At 37.6% G+C, this 24,836-nt stretch overlaps 1 protein-coding gene across 1 annotated transcript in view; it reads right to left on the reverse strand.

The window, feature by feature from the left end:
- Window positions 1-24,113, reverse strand: part of LOC113100081 (NADP-dependent malic enzyme-like) — a 36,598-nt gene extending 12,485 nt beyond the window's left edge. Inside the window, exons 1-4 of the mRNA XM_026264953.1 lie at window positions 23,965-24,113; window positions 6,792-6,867; window positions 5,670-5,831; window positions 303-406 (exon numbers count right to left, since the gene is read on the reverse strand). Coding sequence (XP_026120738.1) covers window positions 303-406; window positions 5,670-5,831; window positions 6,792-6,867; window positions 23,965-24,101 — 479 coding nt within the window. The 5' untranslated portion in view covers window positions 24,102-24,113. The remainder of the gene's footprint in view (window positions 1-302; window positions 407-5,669; window positions 5,832-6,791; window positions 6,868-23,964) is intronic.
- Between the last annotated feature and the right edge of the window lie 723 nt (window positions 24,114-24,836).

Here is a 24,836-nt window from a genome sequence, read left to right on the forward strand (position 1 = left end):
AAACAAACAACGCAACGCAAACTGAGCCATCAGGCAGTAGGGCTGGTTATGGGATGAATTACATCACCACATGGCTCAGTATTGAGCAGGACATATGGGGAGAGAACTGATGAGGCGTGCAGTCAGCGATCCGGTTTGGGTCCCTGCCACTGAGGTCGTTTCTCAGAGCCCACAAACCTAGAGGCACGTGCTTCACCATGGCTCAGCTTCAATGGCTCAGCAATGCTCTCCAGGCATTTCCATCAGTGGCCTGTGGAAGGAAGTGTGTGCTGTGTGGGAGGGGTACACTGGGTTTACTATACCTGTCTGTGATGGCCTTCATAAATTCCTCCAGAAGCTCATCATAGGCCTGTCCACGTATTCTTTTATGCCTCAGACCAATGTAGAGAGGGTCCTTTAGGAGTTCCTAAAAGAAAAGAATAAAAAGAGAGAAGATATAGGTTTTCATTTCGATAATCCCAGGCATCAAGTAGAAACAACAGCATGACATTGCAAATCATCTTTTTACTCTAACCTTAGATCAGGATAGGAATAAAAAAAAAAACTAAAGTACAATACTAACAAAACTCAAAAAGTGAATGTTTATTATTTGCACAGCTCCTCTTTAATTAGATTACATTTGGTAATCTGGTTACCCCACAGCTGAACCGCCCACAGTGCCTGTAAGCATAATAGGTTAAAAAGGAAACAAAGACTGAGAACAAGAGAAAGAGAAATGCACGAAAACATAAAAAGAGACAGAAAGAGGCCAACATACAAAGGAAAAAGAACTACACTGCATTTTCAATTAGGAAGTCTAGCAGCTGTCGCTCTTGTACAGATCTGCAGACTTCACACTGAGAGTCACAAACTGTGCGAAACTATGCGAAAAACAGAAGGAAAGTAGAGAGATAATGCGACCATCTTATAAAAGTTCTATGCGCCCCATCACTGAAAGCGTGCCAGTCAACCAGAGAAGAAAATGGATTAACAGAGCACCTGCATTACTCTCAACAATATTTGAACTTTTTCCACGTGTTTTGATCATGGTGAATGAGGAAGTGCTTTCATCAGAACTCATTCCAACACAGCACACAAAATTTCAGGCATAATATTTTCTGATTAAAGCTTCTTTAATCTGATAGGACTGAAAGAGGAAAAATAGAAAAGGTTGTGTGGGACTGGAAAAACAACAAACGGCTATGAAGTTGTGTTCTGTTATATATATATATATATATATATATATATATATATATATATATATATATATATATATATATATATATATATATACACACATAATTTATACACATAGTTTCTCATTTAGCAAGACTTTCTTCTGTGTAACAAAGGAAGACGTTTTGAATAATGTTAATAAAAGTTTTGGTCACCATTGACTTTCAATGTTTGAATAAAAACACTGAGACATTTCTAAAAGAAAGTAAATACATAAATAATAATAATAATAATGCATGCTGGCTGAAAAAATATGCAGGAAGAGTGAAATTGACAAAAGGGATATTTTTCTTCCAGCACTACTTTGGACTTTTACATAGCAAGTGAGCACATAAAGGTGCCCTTAACAGAGGACTGTCTGGTTTCAGACGGTAAGTAAATTCATCAATGTGGGAGAAGAAAACAGAAAGTGCAGGCTGTGAAATGAGAAGGTAGCTGCAGGCAGATTTATTGTGTTCATAATGCACTTTTAAGTGCACACTCAGTGGGGGGAGGAGAAATAAATATAAGAGGGTCTGGTTTGTTGTGACTTTGTTTTTTAATCTAAAAAAGTCAACTTCAACTAAAAAAGGAGCGTCTTTGAACCTCACAAGAAACTAAACAAACATCAAACTGCCACACCTCCTCAGAAGTGGATTGTGCCAGTGATCCCATCAGTGGGGCGGAGACAAAACAAGCCCCTCCCACACTGCATTTATAGGTTAGTGAAGTGACATTCAGCCAAGTATGGTGACCCATACTCAGAATTTGTGCTCTGCATTTAACCCATCCGAAATGCACACACACAGAGCAGTGAACACACACACACTGTGAGCACACACCCGGAGCAGTGGGCAGCCATTTATGCTGCGGCGCCCGGGGAGCAGTTGGGGGTTCGATGCCTTGCTCAAGGGCACCTAAGTCGTGGTATTGAAGGTGGAGAGAGAGCTGTTCATGCACTCCCCCCACCCACAATTCCGTCCAGCCCGAGACTAGAACCCACAACCCTTCGATTGGGAGTTCAACCCTCTAACCATTAGGCCACGACTTCCCCCAAACCTTAAAGTCTGATCAAAAAGGTAGTTCTGAGTCCAGCAAGGATCTAGAAACATGTCCAAATTCACAAATCTTTTTACCATATTAAATTTCCTATCCATTATCTATTCACCTTCTCACCATTTGATGAAACCAGAAGCGACATGATAAAAAAGCACTGCAATAAATGTAACGTCTGAAAATGTAATTCATCAGATAACAAGCTAGGATAATTTCTAAAATAACAGATAAGCTTTGACAGAAATCCCACTCTGTGTGAAACAGATCCAGATAATGCAAGCGAAATCAGGACAAAATCTGATCCTAGACCTGCATAACTACTCAGAAGTGCTTTTGAAAAAATGAGTCACTAAGTGATGAGAGGAAGCCTTTCTCTCTCAGGGATTAATACTGGGTTTTGGTGAACTACACTCTGTGTGTGTGAACTGTACGTGTATGTAGTCTTTCAGGTGAGACTAAGGCGCAGGAACAGTCAGGGTCTGTTAGCCACAGTCAGAGAATAATGAGAAAATGTGTGTGTGTGTGTGTGTGTGTGAGAGAGAGAGGAGAGAGAATGAGAGAGGTAAGTCTCTTTGCCTAGGCCACCCACAACCACAACAGGCAGCACATTGTTTGTATGTGAATGTATGCGTGTGGATGAGGTCATATGAGGTGATAGCGGTAAGTGTTCCTGCTGTCAATCAATATAAGATAAATATTAGAGACCATATAAGAGATCATATTCCCCTTTTAAACCACAGACACAAAACTGATGTGGTGACAGTTATCATAATCTGTTGTCTGGAGGTCTGCAGTTTATACAGAATCTCAAAGATCTCGATGCAGTCTAACACTGTTTAGACAAGGCACAATACTCCAGAAACACTCAAAGGAGGTATTTACATAAGTTCACAGACAGTGTTTAAATGGGTTTGATCAAGCTATTAGCTTTTGTTTGTACAGTCTGGTTCTACACTGCAGCTACAAAATCACTGAACTTTGAAAAAACATGTATACTATAGCTAGATAGATATATACATACATACCGTACAAACATTTATATATCCAGTTTGCTGACACAAGCAATTAGCACATTTAAGCTCTTCCAAAAAGCCTGCACAAAGCCCTTCCATGATGTTTGCTCATCTTGAACTTTCTCTAGCACCCAGACCACAGGCAGCGTTCTTTACGGGTTAGAGTTTAACCAGAGCGTACCAAACACCTTTAAATGATGTATGCTGATCATAGGGTAGATCAGATTCCTCATTGTCTGTATTGGTGTTATTGACTGTGTTTGGAGAGTCAAAACTGATCCAGGTGCAGTCATTCAGCTCCCTCTGAGGGGCTCAAAGAGACGAGACAGCCTGACCTCAGTAGGCGTCTAGCTCCTTTAGAAATAACAGTAGACTTAATCTTTTAATAACCCTCATTTAATCATCAGACTACACAGTCCTATGAAACGCAAACACAGCTGTGGGGGTATAAGCCTGAATTCATCAATCACTAGACCTGTCATCTCTTCAGAATATCATGAAAATTAGATCTTAATTACCTGACTTGATAGAAACTGTCTTTAAATTTTTGACTTGAAGAGGAATAGAAGACTAAAGAGCAAGCCATGTGTGTGGGTATGAAATACAGCTTTCTGTACATCTACGTTGAGATCATTTTAATAACAAAAGCAGACTCTTTATCGTGAACAAATGCATGCAACATTAACCCAGACAGCGCAAAGTAAACAAATAAATATGTATAAATGTATAAATAAATGAAACAAAATTGGGGGGGGGGTCTCTCCACTCCTCCAGCTGGATACACTTGGACGCAAATGCAGATGGGGGAGGGGGGGGGGGGGTCTAGAGAGTGAACTCATTAAAAAGTGTTTAGATGCCCGAGGGTATGTTGAATAGCTGACTGGCCACTCCGTATTCTGCAGCAGAAGACACATGTGGAGCTGTCCTGCTGGATACTGAAGCAGAAGTGAATGGGAAAACTGACTCAGAGCAGTTACACAACAGTGTTTAATGTGCTTTTACCCTCTAACTCATTTATGAGCTTTCTGTACAGACTTACAAGAGTGCGAAGCTAAAAGGAAAAGCAAGATGCTTTGGACAAAAGCATATGCATGTTTCATCTTTTTGAATTCCTGCAGCAGCCTTTACTTTACTCTAGTTATTAGTGTCCCATGATCTTTCAAAAATCATTCCAATATGTTGATTATGTGCTCAGTTAATATTAGTTAGTTACTATTTCACCGCAATCTTTTGAATGATAGTGTATCACAATTTTCACAAAAATATTGTAACTGTTTTCAACATTGATAATATTAAGAAATGTTTCTTAAGCACCAAAAAATCATGTGACACCGAAGACCGATGTTATAGCTGCTGAAAATTCATCTTTGACATTAAAGGAATATGTTTTCATGTATTAAAATAAAACTGTAAATTGTAATATTTAAACATTTTATAGTCAGACTGTTTTAATCAAATAAATGCAGCATTGGTGAGCGACATGCAGCATTTTTTTCATTACTTTGCTTGTAGAATAATTCTGATTAAATTAACCCACTAAACTGAAAGCTCTAATTAAAATGTTAAAGTTAAAAAAAAGTGAAGGTCAATAGTATGATTTATTACTGATTTTAAGAACCACAACTATGTAAGAAATCATATTTCACACTAAGTGATTTAATTTTCAGCAGTAAGAAAAAACAGTTTTAAAGTTTTGCCAAATTACTTTGTCCTGAACATGAAATCCTTTGTTTTCCATTACTAGTTGGTTGAATACAAGTATTTGGACTTTATATTTAAACATTACTTCAAGTTAGCATCAAGCAGCTAGTTAGCATTATCTAACAAAATTCTTCAAATAAGCTATTAAAATGTTGTATTTCATTATTTATTTTAAGCTGAAACTGCCTGTACTCTGATTTAGCTGTAAATGTATAAAGCAAATTGCTTTGTCAAACTGGAGGCAATTTACCCCACCCATTGGGCCATTTTTCTCCCTCTCTCCATCCATGTGAGATTTGGCATCTACAATGGCATGGATAAGCCACTGCTCTGGCACAGATGGAAGTGCCAGGTGTCCACTGGCACAAAGCCTTGGTAGATGAGGCAGTGGTTTTCTATTTCTGAGGCGCCACACCTTTGGCCCTGTTAAGAATGACATAGACTTCATGCTCACTAAATTTACTTCTGAACTCACGGGGCTATTCATAGCCTACAGCTACTGCAGCAGTCACCTCTGTCCTTCTGCTACAACATTGCAATGCTGAGACCAGTGAAAACAAATATGCTGGTGGATTAGAGTCGTGAGAGAGGATGCGGCTGCTAAGGATAGTTAAGTCCCTCTTTGATTATGTCAGAGTAAGCGAGATGGCAGGCGTGTGTCAGCAGTCACGGTCTGGTTGGCTGTGGTGCCACAGGTCTGCGTACCTCATTGTCTGTCCCTACGTCCAGCATAACAGGCAGGCACTGCTGAGGTGGCATTCCACCACAGGCCGTGTAGAGGGCCAGTTTACCCACAGGGATGCCCATGCCATAGCAGCCCAGATCCCCCAGTCCCAGAATCCTCTCTCCATCTGTCACCACTACAGCCTAGAAAAAAATACAACCAAAAATACAAGTTTAGACAATTCACAAACAGACTACATTAATGACCAATTGCTGTGTAATATCCCCCCCCCCCCCCTCCGAACCAGCTTTTATAAAATAAGGGGCCATTTATTTCTTTAAGAGGCATTTACACATACACAAACTTACATTACTGGTCAAAAGTTTGGCAAAATTAACGTTTAATTTTTTTGAAAGAAGTCTTTTATGCTCAAAGACTGCATTTTTTTATTATTAAAATTACAAGAAATACATAAAAAACGAGACACATTAAAGTGACAGTATTGAATGGCAGCGTGTATAATATTTTGGACATTATATACTGAAGTAACTACAATAAAGCAGCCTGCACTTTTTAAACCTCTCTACTAAGCTTGCTGACCTAATTTATCAGCAAACTTTATGATCAAATTACTTAATTATAATTAAAAAAAATGTTTATCTAGGATATTTATATCTGTGATTGGCTAGGTTGGCTTGTAAGACTGCCCTCCAGCAAAAACAGATTTTCTGCTTTTATAGTCACATTTTCACAATAAACTACAAATTCAAAATAACAGCATGAGCTATGTAATTGAATCCCATTACCGGACGTAACTTTTTTACTGCTTCATTTCATACCACCCCGTACATCATTACCTTAATAACTTTTAAATGCTTAACGAGCAGATTAATATTACTTTTTGGCATATTATATGAATGTGACATAATATGACTTTTTTTCATACCACCCCGTACATCATTACCTTAATAACTTTGAAATGTTTAACTAGCAGATTAATATGACTTTTTGGCATTGTTTTTATGGTGCAAGTCATATAAATTTGGAATCAATGTCTTTGGAATTGGTGAAGCCCTGGAGAGAGTTCATTTGTCTGACAGTGAGAGTTCTGGTACATTGTGTAATAGTGCAGGGTGGTGTAATTGGGAGTGGGCAAAACTCACACGAATGTCCTTCTCTGGCCAGCTCTGAAGAAGTGTGGAGATGTGGGAGCGGTCATGAATTGTAATAAAAAGGCCCCTACAAGACAGAAAAACAGAGTAAGTGACAAAACATGGTCAACTGAATTGATTCTGCTTTGTGTCCGTAGCGCAAGAGCTTCCATTCATTATATACATAGGAAATCAGATTAGCAAAACAACAGTGGACATCTAAAATGAGGAAGCAGAGTCTGTATTTTTAAGCTATTAAGTATAAATGCATGTTCCAGATCCATTTGGAACAATTCAAGCATCAAGTTCTACCCTCAGCTAATGTACAAAGCTCCTTGCTATAAGGAGACTTATTCACCGATTTATTCATTTATTTATTTATATTTTTTTATTGATTGATTTTGGTAAATTACAGTTTCTCCTGTTACCCCCTTTCTGTAACTGAAATAAAGCTGAAATAAAATAAAATATAAATGAGGTGAAAATCTAATTTATAACAAGAAATATTTCTTTAACAACTAACTGAAATAAAATAATTAAAGTTGAAGTAATTACTAAAACTGAAATAAAAATAAATTTAACCTAAGTAGCAATATAAAAAAATTATACAAATACAAAAAAAAATACTAAAATTTAAAATGTACATTTAAAAATAAAAGGCACATTAACATATTAATAAACAGTATCATAAGTATATAAATAATATTACATTTCTGAAACACTGGTCTGTTTCATGAGCTCAATGGAAACACTTTGAGCTCCTTCTAAATCTTTATCTGCTTCTGTTATTGTGTTACTAATTTTCTGATCCAAATTAGTTTTTGAGATAGCCTGGCCTCTTTAAAGACAACAGCCCTGAATAAAAATAAAATAATAAAGGTAGAAAAAAACAACAACAACACAGATAACACAGATAACCCTAACCCTAACCCAATAATGAAGTACACAGGAAATTATTCTTTTGAGCAGACAAAACTTTATAATCAGTATCATCAGTCTTGCGGTGAACAAGAATTAATTGATTCTAATCGACTTCAGTCTATCTGCCCATTCTATAATCCCCAAGTGTGCTAATAAGGAGAGGTTTTTTTATAACCACCCATAACCTTCTCAACATAAAAACATTAACTGCTTTATACCTGTGCTACTGGAGAACGGTTTGTCAAAAAAGCTTCTCAAATGCAGTTCCCATTACCACTTGTGACTTATGAGTGTAAAACAACTTTGATAATATTTAAGTAAAGGTTACATTTGACCAATCCATGTCTAGAAAACAGATAAATGCTGGCACTCAGATTTTCTGATTCATATTTAATGCAAGATTTACTCGGATGTGTCACATGTTTGAACAGTTTAATGCGTGGTCTATGAATGGTGTTTGATCTGGGTGTGTAGTGCGTCTAGGTTCCTGATGCTTGGCTTGCTTTGCTGATGACTTTAGAGTCAGAAGATGCAGTAGATAAAAACAAATGCACTTCACAGTGGCATTTCACATGTTCTTGGATTTGGAAAGACTCTCTCTGTTGCTCAAGCTCCCAAAACTGACCACTTTTTTGGTCTTAAGTTTTTCTTTTCTGGTCTCATGAGATCCACTGACCATAGCTGACATTCCTGTGACATCTTTCATCTTGAACTCATAGGTATCTTGAGGACATACACCTACTGTATATGTTTCTTTCTTCCACCCATGGATTCATGGAAAACTTCCAATCTCTCAGTCAGCCTGAGTTCACAGAATCCATAAAAAACAAATAATTCTTACATCTTGGAGAATCTTCTAGGCTACACTAGGTGGACTTGATCAGAGTCCAAGAATCCTGGTTAAAGAAGAAATAAATGGAGGCCATCTTTTGACAGGAAGAACCCAGGCAATGACAGGAAATCTTAAGATCAGTATATTATAAATCGTCTGACTCCAGGAATAACATTTAGACATCCTTATAGACATCTACAAAATTCCAGTGCAGCTGAAAAAGCACATAAGAGCTTTTGCTCAGCAACTGACCCACGGTCAAATGAAAAGTACACGCCTGGGAGCAGGGATCATGCTCAAAACACAAACATAATTCAGAATGGATGCTCCTCTGACTCGGAGTTCTTTACAAGTCATTTATTACTGTACTATTTTCCTTGTCAGCTATTGTGGAAATATTATAATATTACTCACAAACTCAGGGACACCATCCATTACACATTGCAAATTCTGGAAACCTCTTTTATTACAATACTAATCTAAGGACTTGGTGTTAAATGAGAAATTAGTCCCATTATTAGCTAAACCAGTATACTAAGTTGCCTTTCTCTTAGATAAGCTCACTATGATGTCCCATAGTTCTGTGAATGTGGTTCGACTCTTGGTTGTAAGTATTTAAAAAGCATCTAAAAGAGTGTTTTAAAGAAATTTAATTCATGATTGTCTATTTTCCCCCTTTTTTTCCAATGTATGATACCAATTCTACTGGGAAATAAGCATAGTAGTCATTAACATTTTACTTCGTTATGTCTAAAGTTATTTCAAATTTGTTTGACATTATTGCAAATAATGTTATGACGCCTTGGAAACCTGTTTCCCTCTCAAATACACTAAAAACTAAAAAGTCCCTGGTTTTCATTGCTCAGTGATGTCCTCCTCCACAGTGAATCATCATATGCATGATGAGGGGAAAACCATAACAGATCTTTTAAACCATTCTGAATCATATACAGACAGCCTGCAAAACTTCCCCCACATCATGTCTGACATCACCTACTGTAGGTACCCACTGATAGGCGGCTCAAACTTGTGTTTTTAAAGCAGTGAGCACTGTATCCAATCACAGACATTTCTGTTGAGCCCATGAACTGACTGTCCACATCCACTCAGTAATGTCAAACCACAAGTGAAAAAAAGGTGAAATCATTTAGCATATAAATGTGAGCAATTTGTATTTATACTGAAATGTATCCATAAATACAAAAAAGTGCCTGTGTACTTTTCCAGACAGTCAAAACGCAGATAGTTCCGAATTTATTTTATAGATTCAAAATCATTGTAAAATCATCTGTAGATTGTATTGTGATACTGTTTAAATACAGTGTATCTCTGTGCTCTGTGCATCACCGTTGCAAAGAAATATCTTCAAAATGATTTTCTCATGTAAATCGCACACTATTAAATGAGAAACCTTCAAATCTGGTACATACTGCTTTGACTTCAATCCTGAAATGAACCCACTGTTAAGTTTACGAACATTATCAACTCTTTATGCATCGGAGTAATCAGTATAACTTCATGTAACAAACTTACAGGCATACTGTGACATTTCTGCAGCATGGGATCTGGAAGCAGTCTAATCAAATTCATTTATTCACACATGAATTTTAAATCGCAATATTATTCCCATGTACCCCCGCCCCCAGACCCCCAAATTGCAATCATCCTCATAATCAGTTCAGCTCTCCCTTAGATTTCCTTCAGGATATAAAAAATAATAATAATTAAACTATATATATAGCTGTGTGTTTCCTCCTTTTGGTGTCGGCATCTCTCAGTGCTTTTATGAAGAGAGCGCATCTATGCACCTTTCGAATAGTGCATCAAGAACCGGGTTGACTGGGTACTCTGTACCACTTGGACTCGGTACCACCTGTACTGTAAAAAACCTGGTAACGTAACATTACATTTTTTTTAGTACTGACTTGGTACCGAAGTACTGGGTCTTTTGACAGCACTACTGTATATATATATATATATATATATATATATATATATATATATATATATATATATATATATATATATATATATATATATATATATATATATATACACTATCCGAAAGGTGCGTGGATGCGCTCTCTTCATAAAAGCACTGAGAGATGGCGACATCAAAAGGAGGAAGCACACCAAACTAACAAAACACTTTACAGAAAGACACCCAGATCAAATCAAAGAGTTCAAGCTGGTAAGTTTCATACATACATTGTTTCCCATACATTGATTTATTTGTGGCGGCCTGCCACCATATCAAAACTGACCACCACAAAGGCTTTTACTTTGTGAATAGACATGAGCACTGCACGTGTCAAAGTCGAAACCTAGTGCTGGTGTTTTTATATCACTGTATTTCTGAAGGAAACTGGCTGTCTTTAGAAAATTATGGATGTCACTTTTATTTCATCTTGCTGTAATGCCTGACCAGTGTTTGTGAAGGTTGGCTCAGCATTTATTTAATTACAGCCATTACCGGAGAAACCTCTCTCACATGCTATACAAGCACCTTCTGCTGGCAGAGAATGAATTTTGCATATATGCCAATACAAATAAAGTGCAAGGTATTTTGTAATAAACGTGTTTTTGTGCTTTGCTTTGGTACCTAAACTGGTACTGAGAACTGTGGATTTTCACTGGTATTGGTACCGAATACTGAAATTTTGGTATCGTGACAACACTACAACACAGACAAAGGAAGTAAAACAACACAGGCTACAATCCTGATAATATATACCCCCGGAAAAAAACTAATTTTTGTGAGGGAGGGCAGGGGCTCTGGAGGAGGCCATGGAGCAGGAGCAAGGCAAGGACTGGAAAAGGTGATGGCGGGAGGAACCATGGTGGGAATGACAAAGGGAGGAGCAAGATGGTAAACAAGAGTCCACCCATAAAGGAGTCATGGCGTAGAAGCCCTTGATGACACCATGGGGCGAGCAATAGAGATGGATCCGCTTGAGGTGGAGATCCAGGTAAAGCCGAGCAGATAGAGAACCAGAGTGACACTGCACATCTGGAGGCCCAAGGCGAAGCTGACAGCTCATGTTACTGAGGCAGAGATGGGGACCTGGAAGACAGTGGTGGAGCAGGAGTGACTGCGAACAAAGGCGAAGCCAGAGGAGTGGAATCCCATGGCGGAGGCAGGTTGATGACTGACCAAGGTGGAGTCAGAGGGACAAGCAAGCCCGGTTGAACAAGTGGGAAGATGGGCCATGGTGGAGACAAGAGAGCCAAGGCAGAGCCAATGGGTCAGAGGGATGTCATAGAGTCCGGGACTTGGAGGCAGATACAAGTAATCCTCATGCCTAGGCAGAGGCACATCCACATAATAGGGTACAGCAGACTTAGGATGAGCAGAGGGACAGACAGGAGGCAGTGGAGATGAGGCCAAGGAACCGAGTGAACCAGTGGAGACACAGGAGGTGCAGGAGATAGTATGCTGGGCGGAACTAGTGGAGATCTTGGAGATTCAAGGCTGGGCAGGGCCAGAGGAGATGAGAGAAACAGGGGATCAGACTCTTCCAGAATCTCCAAATGGCTCAGAGGCCAGCAGCAGCTCATCCTTACCCTTGTACTCAACAATAAGCCTCTGGGGCGATAAAAGACTCAGTCGCTTCCTTTTGCACTTGATCACGAATCGAGGCAAGCGATTGCTCTGTGGAGCGGGGTGATGGCTGGATGAGCTCTTGAATAGGAGTGGGGCTGGTGATGTCCTCTGATGGGCAGACAGTGAAAGGAAAGCCACAATTCACCAGCATCCACTCTCTCAAGGACCTCCCCGGACAGCTTAGCCTTTGTCGTGTTGTTGAGCCCAACATAGTAAAAGCTACACAGGCAGCTGCATGTAGAAATCCGGTAGGCGAGATCTAAAAATTCCATTGTGTGGTCCTCGAGGTAGAGATAGTCTTGCTCCAAACAGAGCAGACATACAGCTGGTATATCTATAGCAAGGAGGGAATTAAAATAATACTACTAATAATCTACTAATACTACTAATAATAATAATAGTCCAATCTCCTGTCACAGTTGGTGGCTGTAATTAAGCACACGAAGATAGAGTATTTAATTAAATAGTCTTTTATTAAGTCGTTCCAAATGGAACAGGAATACTCACGAGCAGGGAAACAAAATAGATAAAACAGATGTGAACGGACAATGGTACTAAGAAAATTCAGGGTATAAATGCACAAAGAAAGTAATCATGCAGAACAGAAACAGGTGTGGGACCATAGAAACTAACAAGAGGAGGAAAAATAAATCAAGGAAACAGGCAACACAGGCACAATATATTATATCAGAAATTCTCAGAAACAGCACACCGTGTGGGTTGTTCAAGTGCTGCTGTAGTGAGTATATATCAAAAGTGCTGCACAGACGGCCAATCAATGAACCTGTGTCCAGGGCAATGTGTTAAAGCACACAGTTCATCACAACCTTCTGCATATGGGCTTGCGTAGGCGACGACACAACCGAGATGAGCCCAAGATCACAAAAAATGGACCATGGATGATTGGAATAATGTGGTCTGGTCTGAAAAATTTAAATTCCTGGTGCATCACATCAACAGCTGAGCACGGACACTCCAATTACAAACAGAGACTATGGCACCTGGATGCACTGTTGGGCAGACACAGGCTGCCGGAGGCGGCGTTATGCTGTGGGCAGTATTTTCTAGGCCCCATTATCCCAATAGCACAATCACTGACATGTGTCAGGTATCTGAACTTTGTTGTGGACCAAGTGCAGCCATTTATGGCAACTGTGTTCCTGCCAGTGATGTCCATTATCAACAGAATAATGCGCCATGCCACACTGCTAGTATTGTCAAGGAGTGGGTTTGAGGAGCGTGATGGTGAATTTCTGTTAGTGCCTTGGCCTCCAAAATTGATAAATCAAGTATTTGTGGTTCAGTTTGGAAAAGCGAGTTCGTGCTACATCACCACCACCACCCCGCAAAATACAGGATCTGGAGGACGTGCTGTTGACTTTATGGTACCAGATACCAAAAGAACTCCTATCGGCACCTCATTGAATTAATGCCTTTCCACTTGGTCGGTGTTTTGCGGGCTAAAGGAGGTCCTACAGGTTATTACGTAGGTGGTCATATTGTAATGGTTCATCAGTGTGTATATAAATATACATACATATACATGCATAAACACCCACACAGACACTCAAAATCATATTTACATTAGGTAAAATCCAGAAAAAGCTATAAAAATGTAAGGAATAAAAAATATACATAAATGAATATAAATTAGAAAAATCTAAATAATGTTAATATCATTAATCATAATCATTACATAGTATGTATTAATATATAGAAATGTCTAAATAAATTGCAGAAGAATTATGTCAACTATTCCAAAGAGAAAATGATCCCGTGGAGATCCTCTGGTTTAAATAAATACAGAAAAAGAAACATGTGATGATAAAGGACAGCAATAGGAATGGGGCATGCGATTACTGTAACTTATGTGGCTGGATATGACCAATTTCTGGCCCCAAAAAAACATTGGCAATACAATTTTTCAGCATGTGGTTACTGGTTTCTTGACACAGACTCTTTCCTAATTCTGATCTATGAGATAATTACAGGACAGAAAGTTAATATGAGGAGAGGAGAGGAGAGAAGAGGAAAGGAGCGACAAAGACTATGCAGGTATTGTGCAACGATCCCACAAACATGACCTCAGCTGATTGTTATGCACATCAGTGGGCACTTTTGGTCTTGAAAAAGAGGGCAAATGTAGGTTCCTTAATGAACTGCCTTACAATAATATTTATGATATTTAGTTGGCAAATGGAAATGTGTGTAGAACAAGCTGTAACAAATAAAAGTTCTGTAACATCAACTGTGTCTTATGTCATTGTGTGGGCACAATCCAATAACAATAAAACAGAGCCTAAAATCTGTGAGAGCACTATGTGGGAGTGTGCAAGGCATGCGTGTGTGTGCTTTGAGGGATGGAAAAGTGCTTGGCTGGAACGAGATGGGGGGATGTGGATAAAAAACAAAGAATCAGCTGGACAAACACACCATTAATTCTTTCCAAGTCCCTCTCTTCCGCTCTGTGCAGGCCACTAGCAGCAACAATAGACTGCTCTCCACCAAGCTGCCAATGGCGGCCAAACGTTCCTCTTTTCCAGTAAGAGGAGTGCATTGGATAAGACCTTCATCTTTCTGAAACCACCACCCTTTTTGGTATAGCCTGTGCAAGGTGCAAAGCCATTTCAGATCCTGAAGAATTATAATCCCAGAATATCATCGTCAGACCTCAAGTGCCAGTCTGAGGTTTGCCTCAATCTCTCGATGAGCAGTGCAGACACAGCTAAGGGTTTTTAGAATAAAAATGATAGCCAGAACGAAACAATGATTGCAGTGCATGTAGATGGTACTGGCCTTTCTCCTTAGATAAAATGTGGTGCAAATCAGCTGCATTTTAATGTCTGTGGGTCAGAGTAGGCAGCCCGTCTATGTGGGAGTCACAGGTCTTCGACCCAGCATCCAGACAGCCAGTAGAGTCAAATTACCCAAGCTTACATAACAGTGAAATACACACACACACACACACACACATACAAAGAAACACAACACTAATGGAATAAGCCCTCTGCAGTCAAAGTAAAAAGGACAGATAAATTACAGCCATGCTCCATTTTTCCATCAATTACTTTGCAGGAATTGTTGCATTTTGCCGTAAAGTCGACTATTAAAGAACTAACATGCTAAAAACGCTGCATCAAATAATGTGAATGGCTAATAGCATAAGATGACTTCTACTCTACATAAAAGGCCAAAACTGCACCAACATCCCATATGAAAATAGTATTAGTGGTGTCTGACCACACAGAGATTCTTTTAAGGAAAGTTCATTCAGAAAGCCTTGGAAATTATATAAAAGGCAAAGTTACAGCATTATTAAATGTTGCTTGTGTGACTATAATTTATGGATTGTGCAGATTTGTTAAATTTTATAGATGAATGTGGACTGCATTTTCTACAAGCATGTAAAATCTAACATTGTCTTGTGGGACGACTGTACACAAATCAATGTTAATGTGATCCAGATGTCTCATCGGTCCCCATTTCAACAGAATATTAATGTAAGGATCATGTTAAGTAGTATACTAAGCATGATTTGATTATTTAGTAGTAGAAAAAATACATCTTACTCAAAACAGCTTAAGATTCTCTGAACTCTTACGCCGCCTTCACACTGGCAGTTGAAATCCGCTCCGTAATATGCAATACTCCCCCAGTGGACATCGTACTACACAGCTGAAAATCTTCAGAAGCGAGTGGAACAAAAATGGCAGAGAGATTAGAACGATTGATATTGTCTGTACCTGAATGTGCATGTCAGGTCAGCTAAATGTGATATAGTGGTATATAGGGCTGCAACAACCCTGCACTCCAGCGAGAGAGACCGAGTGTGTCCGAGAGAGGGGGGCACGATATTTAATTATTCATTTTAATTGTATTAACTGCCCTTATAATGTTAGAAAATCATTTAAAAAAAAATGACATGACATGACAACTTATCGTTAAAAAAATCATTATTTATTTTATTAAAAGTTATGAATTCAGGTTTGTTTATCAGTACCATAGCAACGCCAACTTCCACTGGAATTGTCGGATAGGAACCGTCCGTAGCCTTTCGCAAGAGTTAAATTTTTTTGAACGCATCCGGATGACCAACGGACACGATTTTTTTCGCACCGCACTCGTTCGGACCCGGTTCGTAGCCATTTGCATGCGGTCTGCGAATCTCCATAGGAAAAAAATGACTTCCGGTCGTTTCGTAGCCGTATCAGAGCTAATTTCAACTGCCAGTGTGAAGCCGGCATTACAGATATACAAAAATATAAATAATTCTACGCAATAAAAAATATATGTATCTGTCATTTTCTTAAATGTTTTTTTTTTTTTATCTGAAGGGATACATACTTAAGGATGTCACACAATAATATTGCATAATTTACAGTGGCCATTAAAAAAAATGGGCATAACAATTTACCCAGTTTTTTCAACTTTACAAAACATTCTTCATCGTCATCACCAATTCCATCATGGCGGAGTCCTGCAGAGCTAAAATGTAAATAAAAATGTAAATGTTCAAAAAACTCCCCAGCCCATTTAACCTGTGATTCAGTGGTGCATATTCCCTATTTGGCATGTGGGTACAAGTAAGAAGCTTGGGTTAGGTGCAAAGTGGACAAATCTTATAATCTCAAGGGAAATATAAAAAACAGCCTGAATTGTTCATGACATGTTTATTTAGGTAAAGCTTTTTCCCAAACAAATACAAGAACAATATATTCCAAAGCATCCTCTGTTGACTGTGGGTGTGCTGCACCCACAGTGCCCATTGATTCTCTGCTAAAGCGGCGATTACTGCAAATTTTCCCCCAAGCAAAGCATCCAAATTATCTTGAACAGCTGTGTTTATGTATCTAATGAATATAAATATTCAAAGAAAAGGTCTATTGAAACATACCATGGGCAAGGTACACTGCATATAAAAAGGATTTCGTAATTTAAGTAGAGCAGTACAAAAATCTTCTTAAAAACTATTGTAAACAACAAATAACAGCTTAAGAGTTTGCCATATGCAGTCAAATTATCCATTTAGTCTGGTCTTTGCTTGCATGGCATGGTGGTCCATGACATTTGTTAAGTTTCACATCTCTCCAAAATCTTGACGCCATGGTGATGTGAGCAAAAAATAAATCTGACACCAAAGTTTTAATGATGATAAACTCCCACATTTCAGAATTATATGCACTAACTGAGAAGTAAATTGACACTGAAGAGTTCCATTTCTTTTTTTTACCTCCAGTCATGCAATTTCATTTGTGCTGAAATGCCTGTCAGGATTTTTGTGTCCTCATTAAATGTGATTAACATCCTGAGATATTTATTCAGAAATGTTGCACACATCACCCTTTCTGAAGTACTGAGTGCAACCTCTTGATGCCTTCCAAGTTATAAAACTCCAAGGGCACAAACATGAAACATAAATTCTTAAATAATGTCCCATAAAATGTAATGTTTTTAAAGACACAAGTCCTTATCCTGGTACACATCATTATTTAAAGGCTTGCATCCGGAACCAAACATTAACAATTTTGCTAAAAGGAAAAAAAAACTAAATGTCAAGTCAAGATTAATGAAATGAAGTAAATCTGAGTTTTTGTCCATAAAGGTTACTTTCTCACATTTTTGATGAGGACAAAATTGCAAACAGGCTTATTTATTTAACTAAATCACATTTAAAGTCTCCAGGCTGGAATTCTATTTTGGACTTATTGCAGCTGATAAAATAATGAGGCACTAAAATTAAATGTAGAAGCGTCCTATTTTGACCTATTGGACAGGGCCTTTTTAAATTATGACACCACATAGAGTTATAAAATGCTGCAATATTGTTCTGCACTGCAATAGAGCATGAAAAAGAGGGTTCTTTACTCCCCTTGAGAAAATCATAGCATGCTGCAAAGTGTTTCACAAGCCCTTATTAATCCTACTCTGGCATCTTCAGTTCATTCCCAAACTATTAAAAGATCTCTTTACAGTTAGGCCAAAGATTGTGTGCTGTGACTTTCCTACTTCACGTCATTTCAGAGAAACAGGCAGACCGGAGTCTGGTGCTTGACTTAGTACTAAAATTCATACTGTATAAGGAGTTTTTTTCCTCCCTTGGTCATTAGGTTTAAAGAATTTAAAGTTCACCTAAACATGAATTCATTATTGTATGACTTTTTGTTTCTTCCATTAAACACAAAAGGAGAAAATTTTAAATATACAGTTTTTCCCCCCATGCAATTACAATGTATGGACCATTAAGTAGTCTATTCAACAGGTTCACCTGAGTCTGAAAGGGCTGAATTTAAGTCATCATTCACAAATGTTTGGCTGGATCATTGGGAACCTGATCAGTCCAGTTTGTGAACAAATCCTTGAGCCCAAATCAACAACTCAAAAGAATGATTTATCCTCTCAATGGGCATTATGAATGTTGCATGTACTTTTAACGATACTTCAGTATTAGGTTGAGTAAATTAATGACAGGATATTCATTTAAAAATATTCCTTTAAAATCTTCTAGCCATAAATTCCGTACATTTTAGTAAACGTAGCTTTCATATTTATAATTTTCATCCAACTGAATTGTACTTTCCTAAGCTGTTCCATGACAAAACCAAACAATAATTGCACAAATACACTCCAATCCAAGCCTCAAAAGAAAGAAGCGTTGTGTGATTTGTTAAGCACAGATCATGGTATAATGTCTTATCTCTGCAAAACAGGTGAAAATGATTTCATAACATTATTAAAAATATTCTTAGCACTGACAGATAATGCCACACATGGCTAAGACCTTAAAACCTCTAAAACAAATGAGCATTATGTTCAATTTGATGTTATTAAAGACTGCTTATTTAATTTATGTCCTGCTAAACACTGCTTAAATTTGCTACACTACTTTATAATCAACCCAGCCAATGAGCAGAAGCATATTGCCAAGGTAACTGGAAATAAAAATCAATCTCCAAAATCAAAGCAAAAAAAAAGGGATACAGTCCCCGTCTCCCTGAGTGGGAGATTCCTCAAAAACTTTTTGGACTACAAAGGGATGTATAGCTCAAATACATATTCAAGAGGTCTGGTATCAAACTCTGATCAAGGTAACTTCATTTTTGTTTTTGTTTTTTATAAATTGCTTACCAGGATTTTGTCATCACAGGAATAAATTATATTTTTAAATATTAAACTAGAAAACTAGACTTAACTAGATCAAAATCTTTTAAATTATCTTCATCTCTTAACCTCTTACTGATCGCAAACTTTTAAATGGTATTGTAAACACACCTAAAATTGTCTGAATGTCATTTCATTCGAAAGAAAATTGAAACTAAGTGGCATTTATTTTCAGTAATAAACTCATATATTTTCACATATTTTTAAATATGAATTAAATATATTTTGGGGCCACTGCACAAGTCTTTTAATAATTTCATGCTAAATTATTTCATCAGCCTAAACTTAGCATATCCTGCAGCCTCAATTTAAATTTCTGATACAAGAACCACAGGATTGCTCTATGACACATGGGGAAGCAAACATGCAGCACATTTTAATAATTCTCTGTATCTAAAAAAAAACTGACAAGAAAGTAAACGCAGCAAACTGGAACAATGTCAAATGCTCAAAAACAGCTAAATCTTCCTTCCATAATTTGCCTCACAGAAGTTTTTGCTGTTGTTTCCTTATTATCTGATAAATTTTCATAACGAAAAGTAAACTATCCCACAGAGATGATTCTAATTCCTACTTGGGATAAAGCAAAAAAGCATAACATGTCTGCATGTCAATGTGGTTGGAAAATAAGGTTTCTGAGTAACTGGAGAGCATTCACATCCATCACAGAATGGTAAATCATTCAAACTCTTACCACTAGGAAATAGGATCTTATGAAATGAGTTTTATGATATTCAGTTCTTCAAATACTCTACAGTAGATAAACTACAGTGCATGCAAATTCACAGGACAGGAGAATGCTAGGAGCCTCTAACACAAATGTTATCATTAACAACTATATCAACCAATACTGTCAACATTATGCATGTAAACAAACATTATGTAAAGTTCTACAAATTTACAAGGGGGAAAGGAATTTCAACAGCCAATTTCAATGATTTGTTAGAGAGAAACACTGGCCTGGAATTGGGTAATATTGAATACTGCACTTTTAACAAAATCTGCTATACAACACTGTGGCTTCAAACTTTGCAGACACCCATAGAGAGAAAGTCAAAAGTACTATATGTTATATTTTTTGTGATGTCCATAACAATGCAATTAAATGTTATAGACCTATATATCTCGAAGTTGTTTAGTGACTGAAGATAATGCCAAAGCATGACAGTGACAAGCCCCTGAATGAATTGCTAAACACAAAGTGCGACATTACGATGGTACATTAAGAAGTATACACCAATTGGAACAGAGAGAGAAATTAAACTTTCCACAACCTACGACTGTGTGTTTAGTCTGGATGAGATTTTATACCCCACCAAGCCTATACTATGTGAGCTCCAAAATATTACACAATGTCCACAAAAAAAAAAAAAAAAGATAATCTTAAACTGACGGTTTTCTGGAACTCAACGCAAGTCCTATGAAAAAGATACAACTGCTCCCTCAAACAAGGGGTAAATGAAGGAAAAGGGAGTTACTAAAAGCTCATCAATCCAGTGTGTGTGGGCCAATAAAAGATTGCATGTTTAAAAAACCTCTTTTTGAGAGCAACAAAGTTTAAGGATACGTGCACCCTATATTCTGCATAAATGACAACTCTTATAAGCAATCTCTCTGTCATTACCTCAGGAATAAAAACAGGAAAGATCTCCGGCCTCACACTTAATCTATGTTGTTTTTCTAAACAGGCCAAAAAGCTACTGTAATTAGACTGTTTTACACCTAAGCAATTAGACAATTGCAGTTTTGACCTTTGGAGCTGCAACTGCAAACCCATGTTACTCAGAATCTAGTCAAAATTAACTAAACTAAATCTAGAAAAGTCCAAATCTATAATGATGCTCTTCTTTCAAAATATTTTTTTTATAAACTTAGTAATACACCAAACCATTTCACATTTGCATCTACTTACAGCTTATAGTCTGGTATGGGAACTGCTCAGAGGCACCGCAGACAAAAATCAGCCAATGCATCACAGGGACAAGACTTCCTGCTATTGAGGAAATCCAGAGAAAACTCTGTCTACATCGAGCTGCCTCATTCTTAATGACTCCTTTCACCCTGACCATAGGCTGTTCAACCTCCTGGCCTATGGAAGGAACTTCAGGAGCCTCCGGACAAGGACAAGCAGACTCAGGAACAGTTTTTTTCCCTACAGCTGTTGCCTTACTGAATTCTGTCCTCTGAATACCACATAATTTTTTATTTTTTTTTATTTCCCTTTTTCGAAGCTGCTGTATATTAAAAAAAAAACACAAGGTGTGTGAATTTGCATGCTATTTAGAAGCTTACAGAAGTTTATTACTTTCACACAAGTTAATTATTTTTTAGCACCCCCTCTGAACTGTTAAGACACTCCTTAGCAGCTCAAAAATCCAGGAGCCTTCACTGACCTTCAGAAATGAGAAATTCTCTAGTCTGTTCACTTGTGTCTGAAGATCAATGGTGGGAAAAGAGGGTCAGCGAGATCATGTCACACCAAGACACTATGTGGGGTTCAAAGATCTGATATGAACTGGGAAAGCACAGGAAAGCTGACATCAATTTCATCAAGCTTTTGTAAAGTGTGGCGAATGAGAGTGATGATAAACTGTTTTATTATGCAGTGTTGTCTTTAAAAAAACATTACACTATGCAACACTGCATATAACACCACCTTATATATATCTAAAAAATTTCTGGTTAATACATTTGTAATTAATGTACCGGTCATTTTTTACCCAAGGCCATTAATTATCTGAAAGACTTCCTCAGTTTTTTCTTATTAACATTTAGTAAATATGTGTAAAATCCCTGGCTGAGCACTTAATGTGACTGGAACACACTGCTGCAGTGTTTTATCTGTGTGGTATTAATAATCCAACAGTACCTCACACTGTGCATTTCACATTGTTGCGATAAAGTCCCTTTAAGTCATGTCACTCGGCAGCCATCTTTGAAATGCCTCTTGGGCATGCATTTGCAACTCCTTTGATCTCTTTGAATGGGGAAACACCAAATTCTCCAAAATTGTTCACTAAGCTTACAATTAAATTTCATATTTGAAATCACCAAAGAAATCTGACAACAACTGTGTCATAAAGATTGTTACTTTTGCTCAAATAGGGCTGTTAAAAGCTTATTTTTCAGGCTATAGTGACATGTCTTGGGTATTCTATAGTCTTTGGTTGCGATTAGCTGCTCTAACCTGAGATTATTGCTCCAACCTGGTGGCTCCAAAGAGAAAAATCTAATCTCACACACACACACACACACACACACACACACAGTTTATCTGCTTTAAAAAATCATTTAGATCATTACCACTGAGAAACAGAGAATATCAAAGATTTAACCTTTTAAGACGGCAAATTCTCTTGGAGAATTTCCTTGTTTATCAGAAACAACAGCAAAACTTTTTTTATTTACAAGCTTAAAGAGTTAAAACGCCCAAACATGAAACCTCTGTCATCATTTACTGATGCTCATGTCGTTCCAAACCTGTATGACTTGCTTTCAAGGCTATGAAAAACAAAATACGATATTTTGAGGGATTTTTTCTAAAACAATGAAAGTCAAAGGAATATATACTGAATCTGAACTATTATATTTAGTAAGTTTTGAAATATCTGTCCTTGTGTTTCCAGAAAAAAAGTAAAGTTTTAGAATGATTTAAGGTTGTAAATGCATCTTTGGAATATATAACATGAGAAAAAAACACTGGGTCAAATATTCAAGTGATATTATTAAGTGACAGATGAATTTGCAGCAAAATACAGTAGTTTGAATGGCCCTCAGTCTTTAACCCTTATCAACAAAAGAAAGCTTTTTTCCTTCTTTTTTCCTTCTGTTTATCTCACTATCCTAACGATGCACAATTAAGTGGTTAGTTGCATTTTAGCATAGTATTTTCCCAGCTGTCTTTCGACCCTATCAGAACAGACTTGTGGCAACATTTTTGGGTTGCAGTCCACCAGTTAAGAACCACTGCCTATATCATACAATCAGAAGTAATGAGTCTGCTTGGCATTCTTTTCGAATACTTTGCATTTAGGGAGACTGCGAAAGGCTCTCTTGTAACACTGAGGGAAAGCTCTAAAAATGTCCCCTCATTTAAGGATCCTATAGGAATTCCCTCAAAATGAATCTGAAAACAATAAAAAGACTTGAAATGCATTCTTATTTTTGATTATGTCCAGATCTAATTCAATCCACAAAGTACAGCAGACAAAAAAAAGAGGCATAATTTGATATATAAAATAGGTGAATAAGACTACTAATCATAAGTTGACCCAGCACAGGAAGCTGAGAATGATAACAATCTCATAAAATACGCCAAGCTCATCAATTAACTGAAGGTTAAGCTTATTTATACTGGAATATACTTCAAGGAGTCTAAAAAAATCTAACAGAACAGCTTTCAAATTCCACCATACAATAGATTTCTGTTATGACAGGATGTATATTCAACTCTCCAGACACATGTTTCAACTTTCCAGAGTTATTCGTTTCATTTGCCTGGAGGCGAGATATTCAATGATTTGTAGAACAATTCAAAAAGCAGAGCGACAATGCCAGGAGCTGTAAGAGAAGCTGTCAGTTTGATGGATGTGCTTGCTTAAGGAGTTAAGGTGGTTGAAGGAGAAAGAACTTATTTTAAAAAAATTCAGTTACATTCCGCAGTCTCTTACCTAGGTCTCCTGAAGGTAAGGCCGTACTGCTGGCACGCTAGGCCGACCGTAGGTGTGTACACAATGGGCATGAATCTCTCGATGTCTGAGGTCAAGACTCTGTAAAACAGCTTCTCGTTTCGGTCCTGAAGGCCCATCAGAAAGACGTATCTGCAACAAAGCAGAATATAAATCGGACCGCTGGGATTATATTGCTTAATATTTAAGGGATGATTACCCAAACTACCTTCCAAAACATTTAAGCTGGGTGTCACAGACTTATGTAAATTTATTGTTAAAGTTTTGGCTGCCAGAATGGGGTTTTGGATACAGTATGTGACAAGGAGTCAAAGGGAATATCAAACGCATTGGTTTAAATCAGTCATATCTCTTTAATTCTTAATCTGTGTTTGCTGGTAAAAAGGGGCGAGATTTTCATCAACAGCAGTCAGTAAGGTGTGACATCTCACACACATTTTGGAGTCGTTTCCAATTTAGCTAGTGTGACACCCAGCTTAAAGTCATGCCCAACATCCACAAGAGAGTGAGAGGTTGTATAAAAAGGAAACTGAAAATATGAGGACTGAAGAGAAAATTGGTGAGACAGAAAAAGAAAAAAAAAAAAGACTAGTAAACCCTGAATGTTAAAGAAATCACCCTCGCATACCCGCTTCTCGGACAACAGAATAGTCATGTTGCCTTTTAACTATACAGGATTTAATTTAGGATTATCAATAATATTATTAGAGTGGCTACTGTGGCAATGTTGGAGAAAAACAGACTGAACAGTTTCTACCAAAGCTTGTCTTTATTTTTATTTTATATGATGTACTTACTGTAGTCAACTTAACCATTTTTAATATACTATACACAGTAAATTATATTTAATATAT

This window comes from Carassius auratus, unplaced genomic scaffold, assembly GCF_003368295.1.
Source record: "Carassius auratus strain Wakin unplaced genomic scaffold, ASM336829v1 scaf_tig00217163, whole genome shotgun sequence".
Classification (NCBI taxonomy): domain Eukaryota; kingdom Metazoa; phylum Chordata; class Actinopteri; order Cypriniformes; family Cyprinidae; genus Carassius; species Carassius auratus.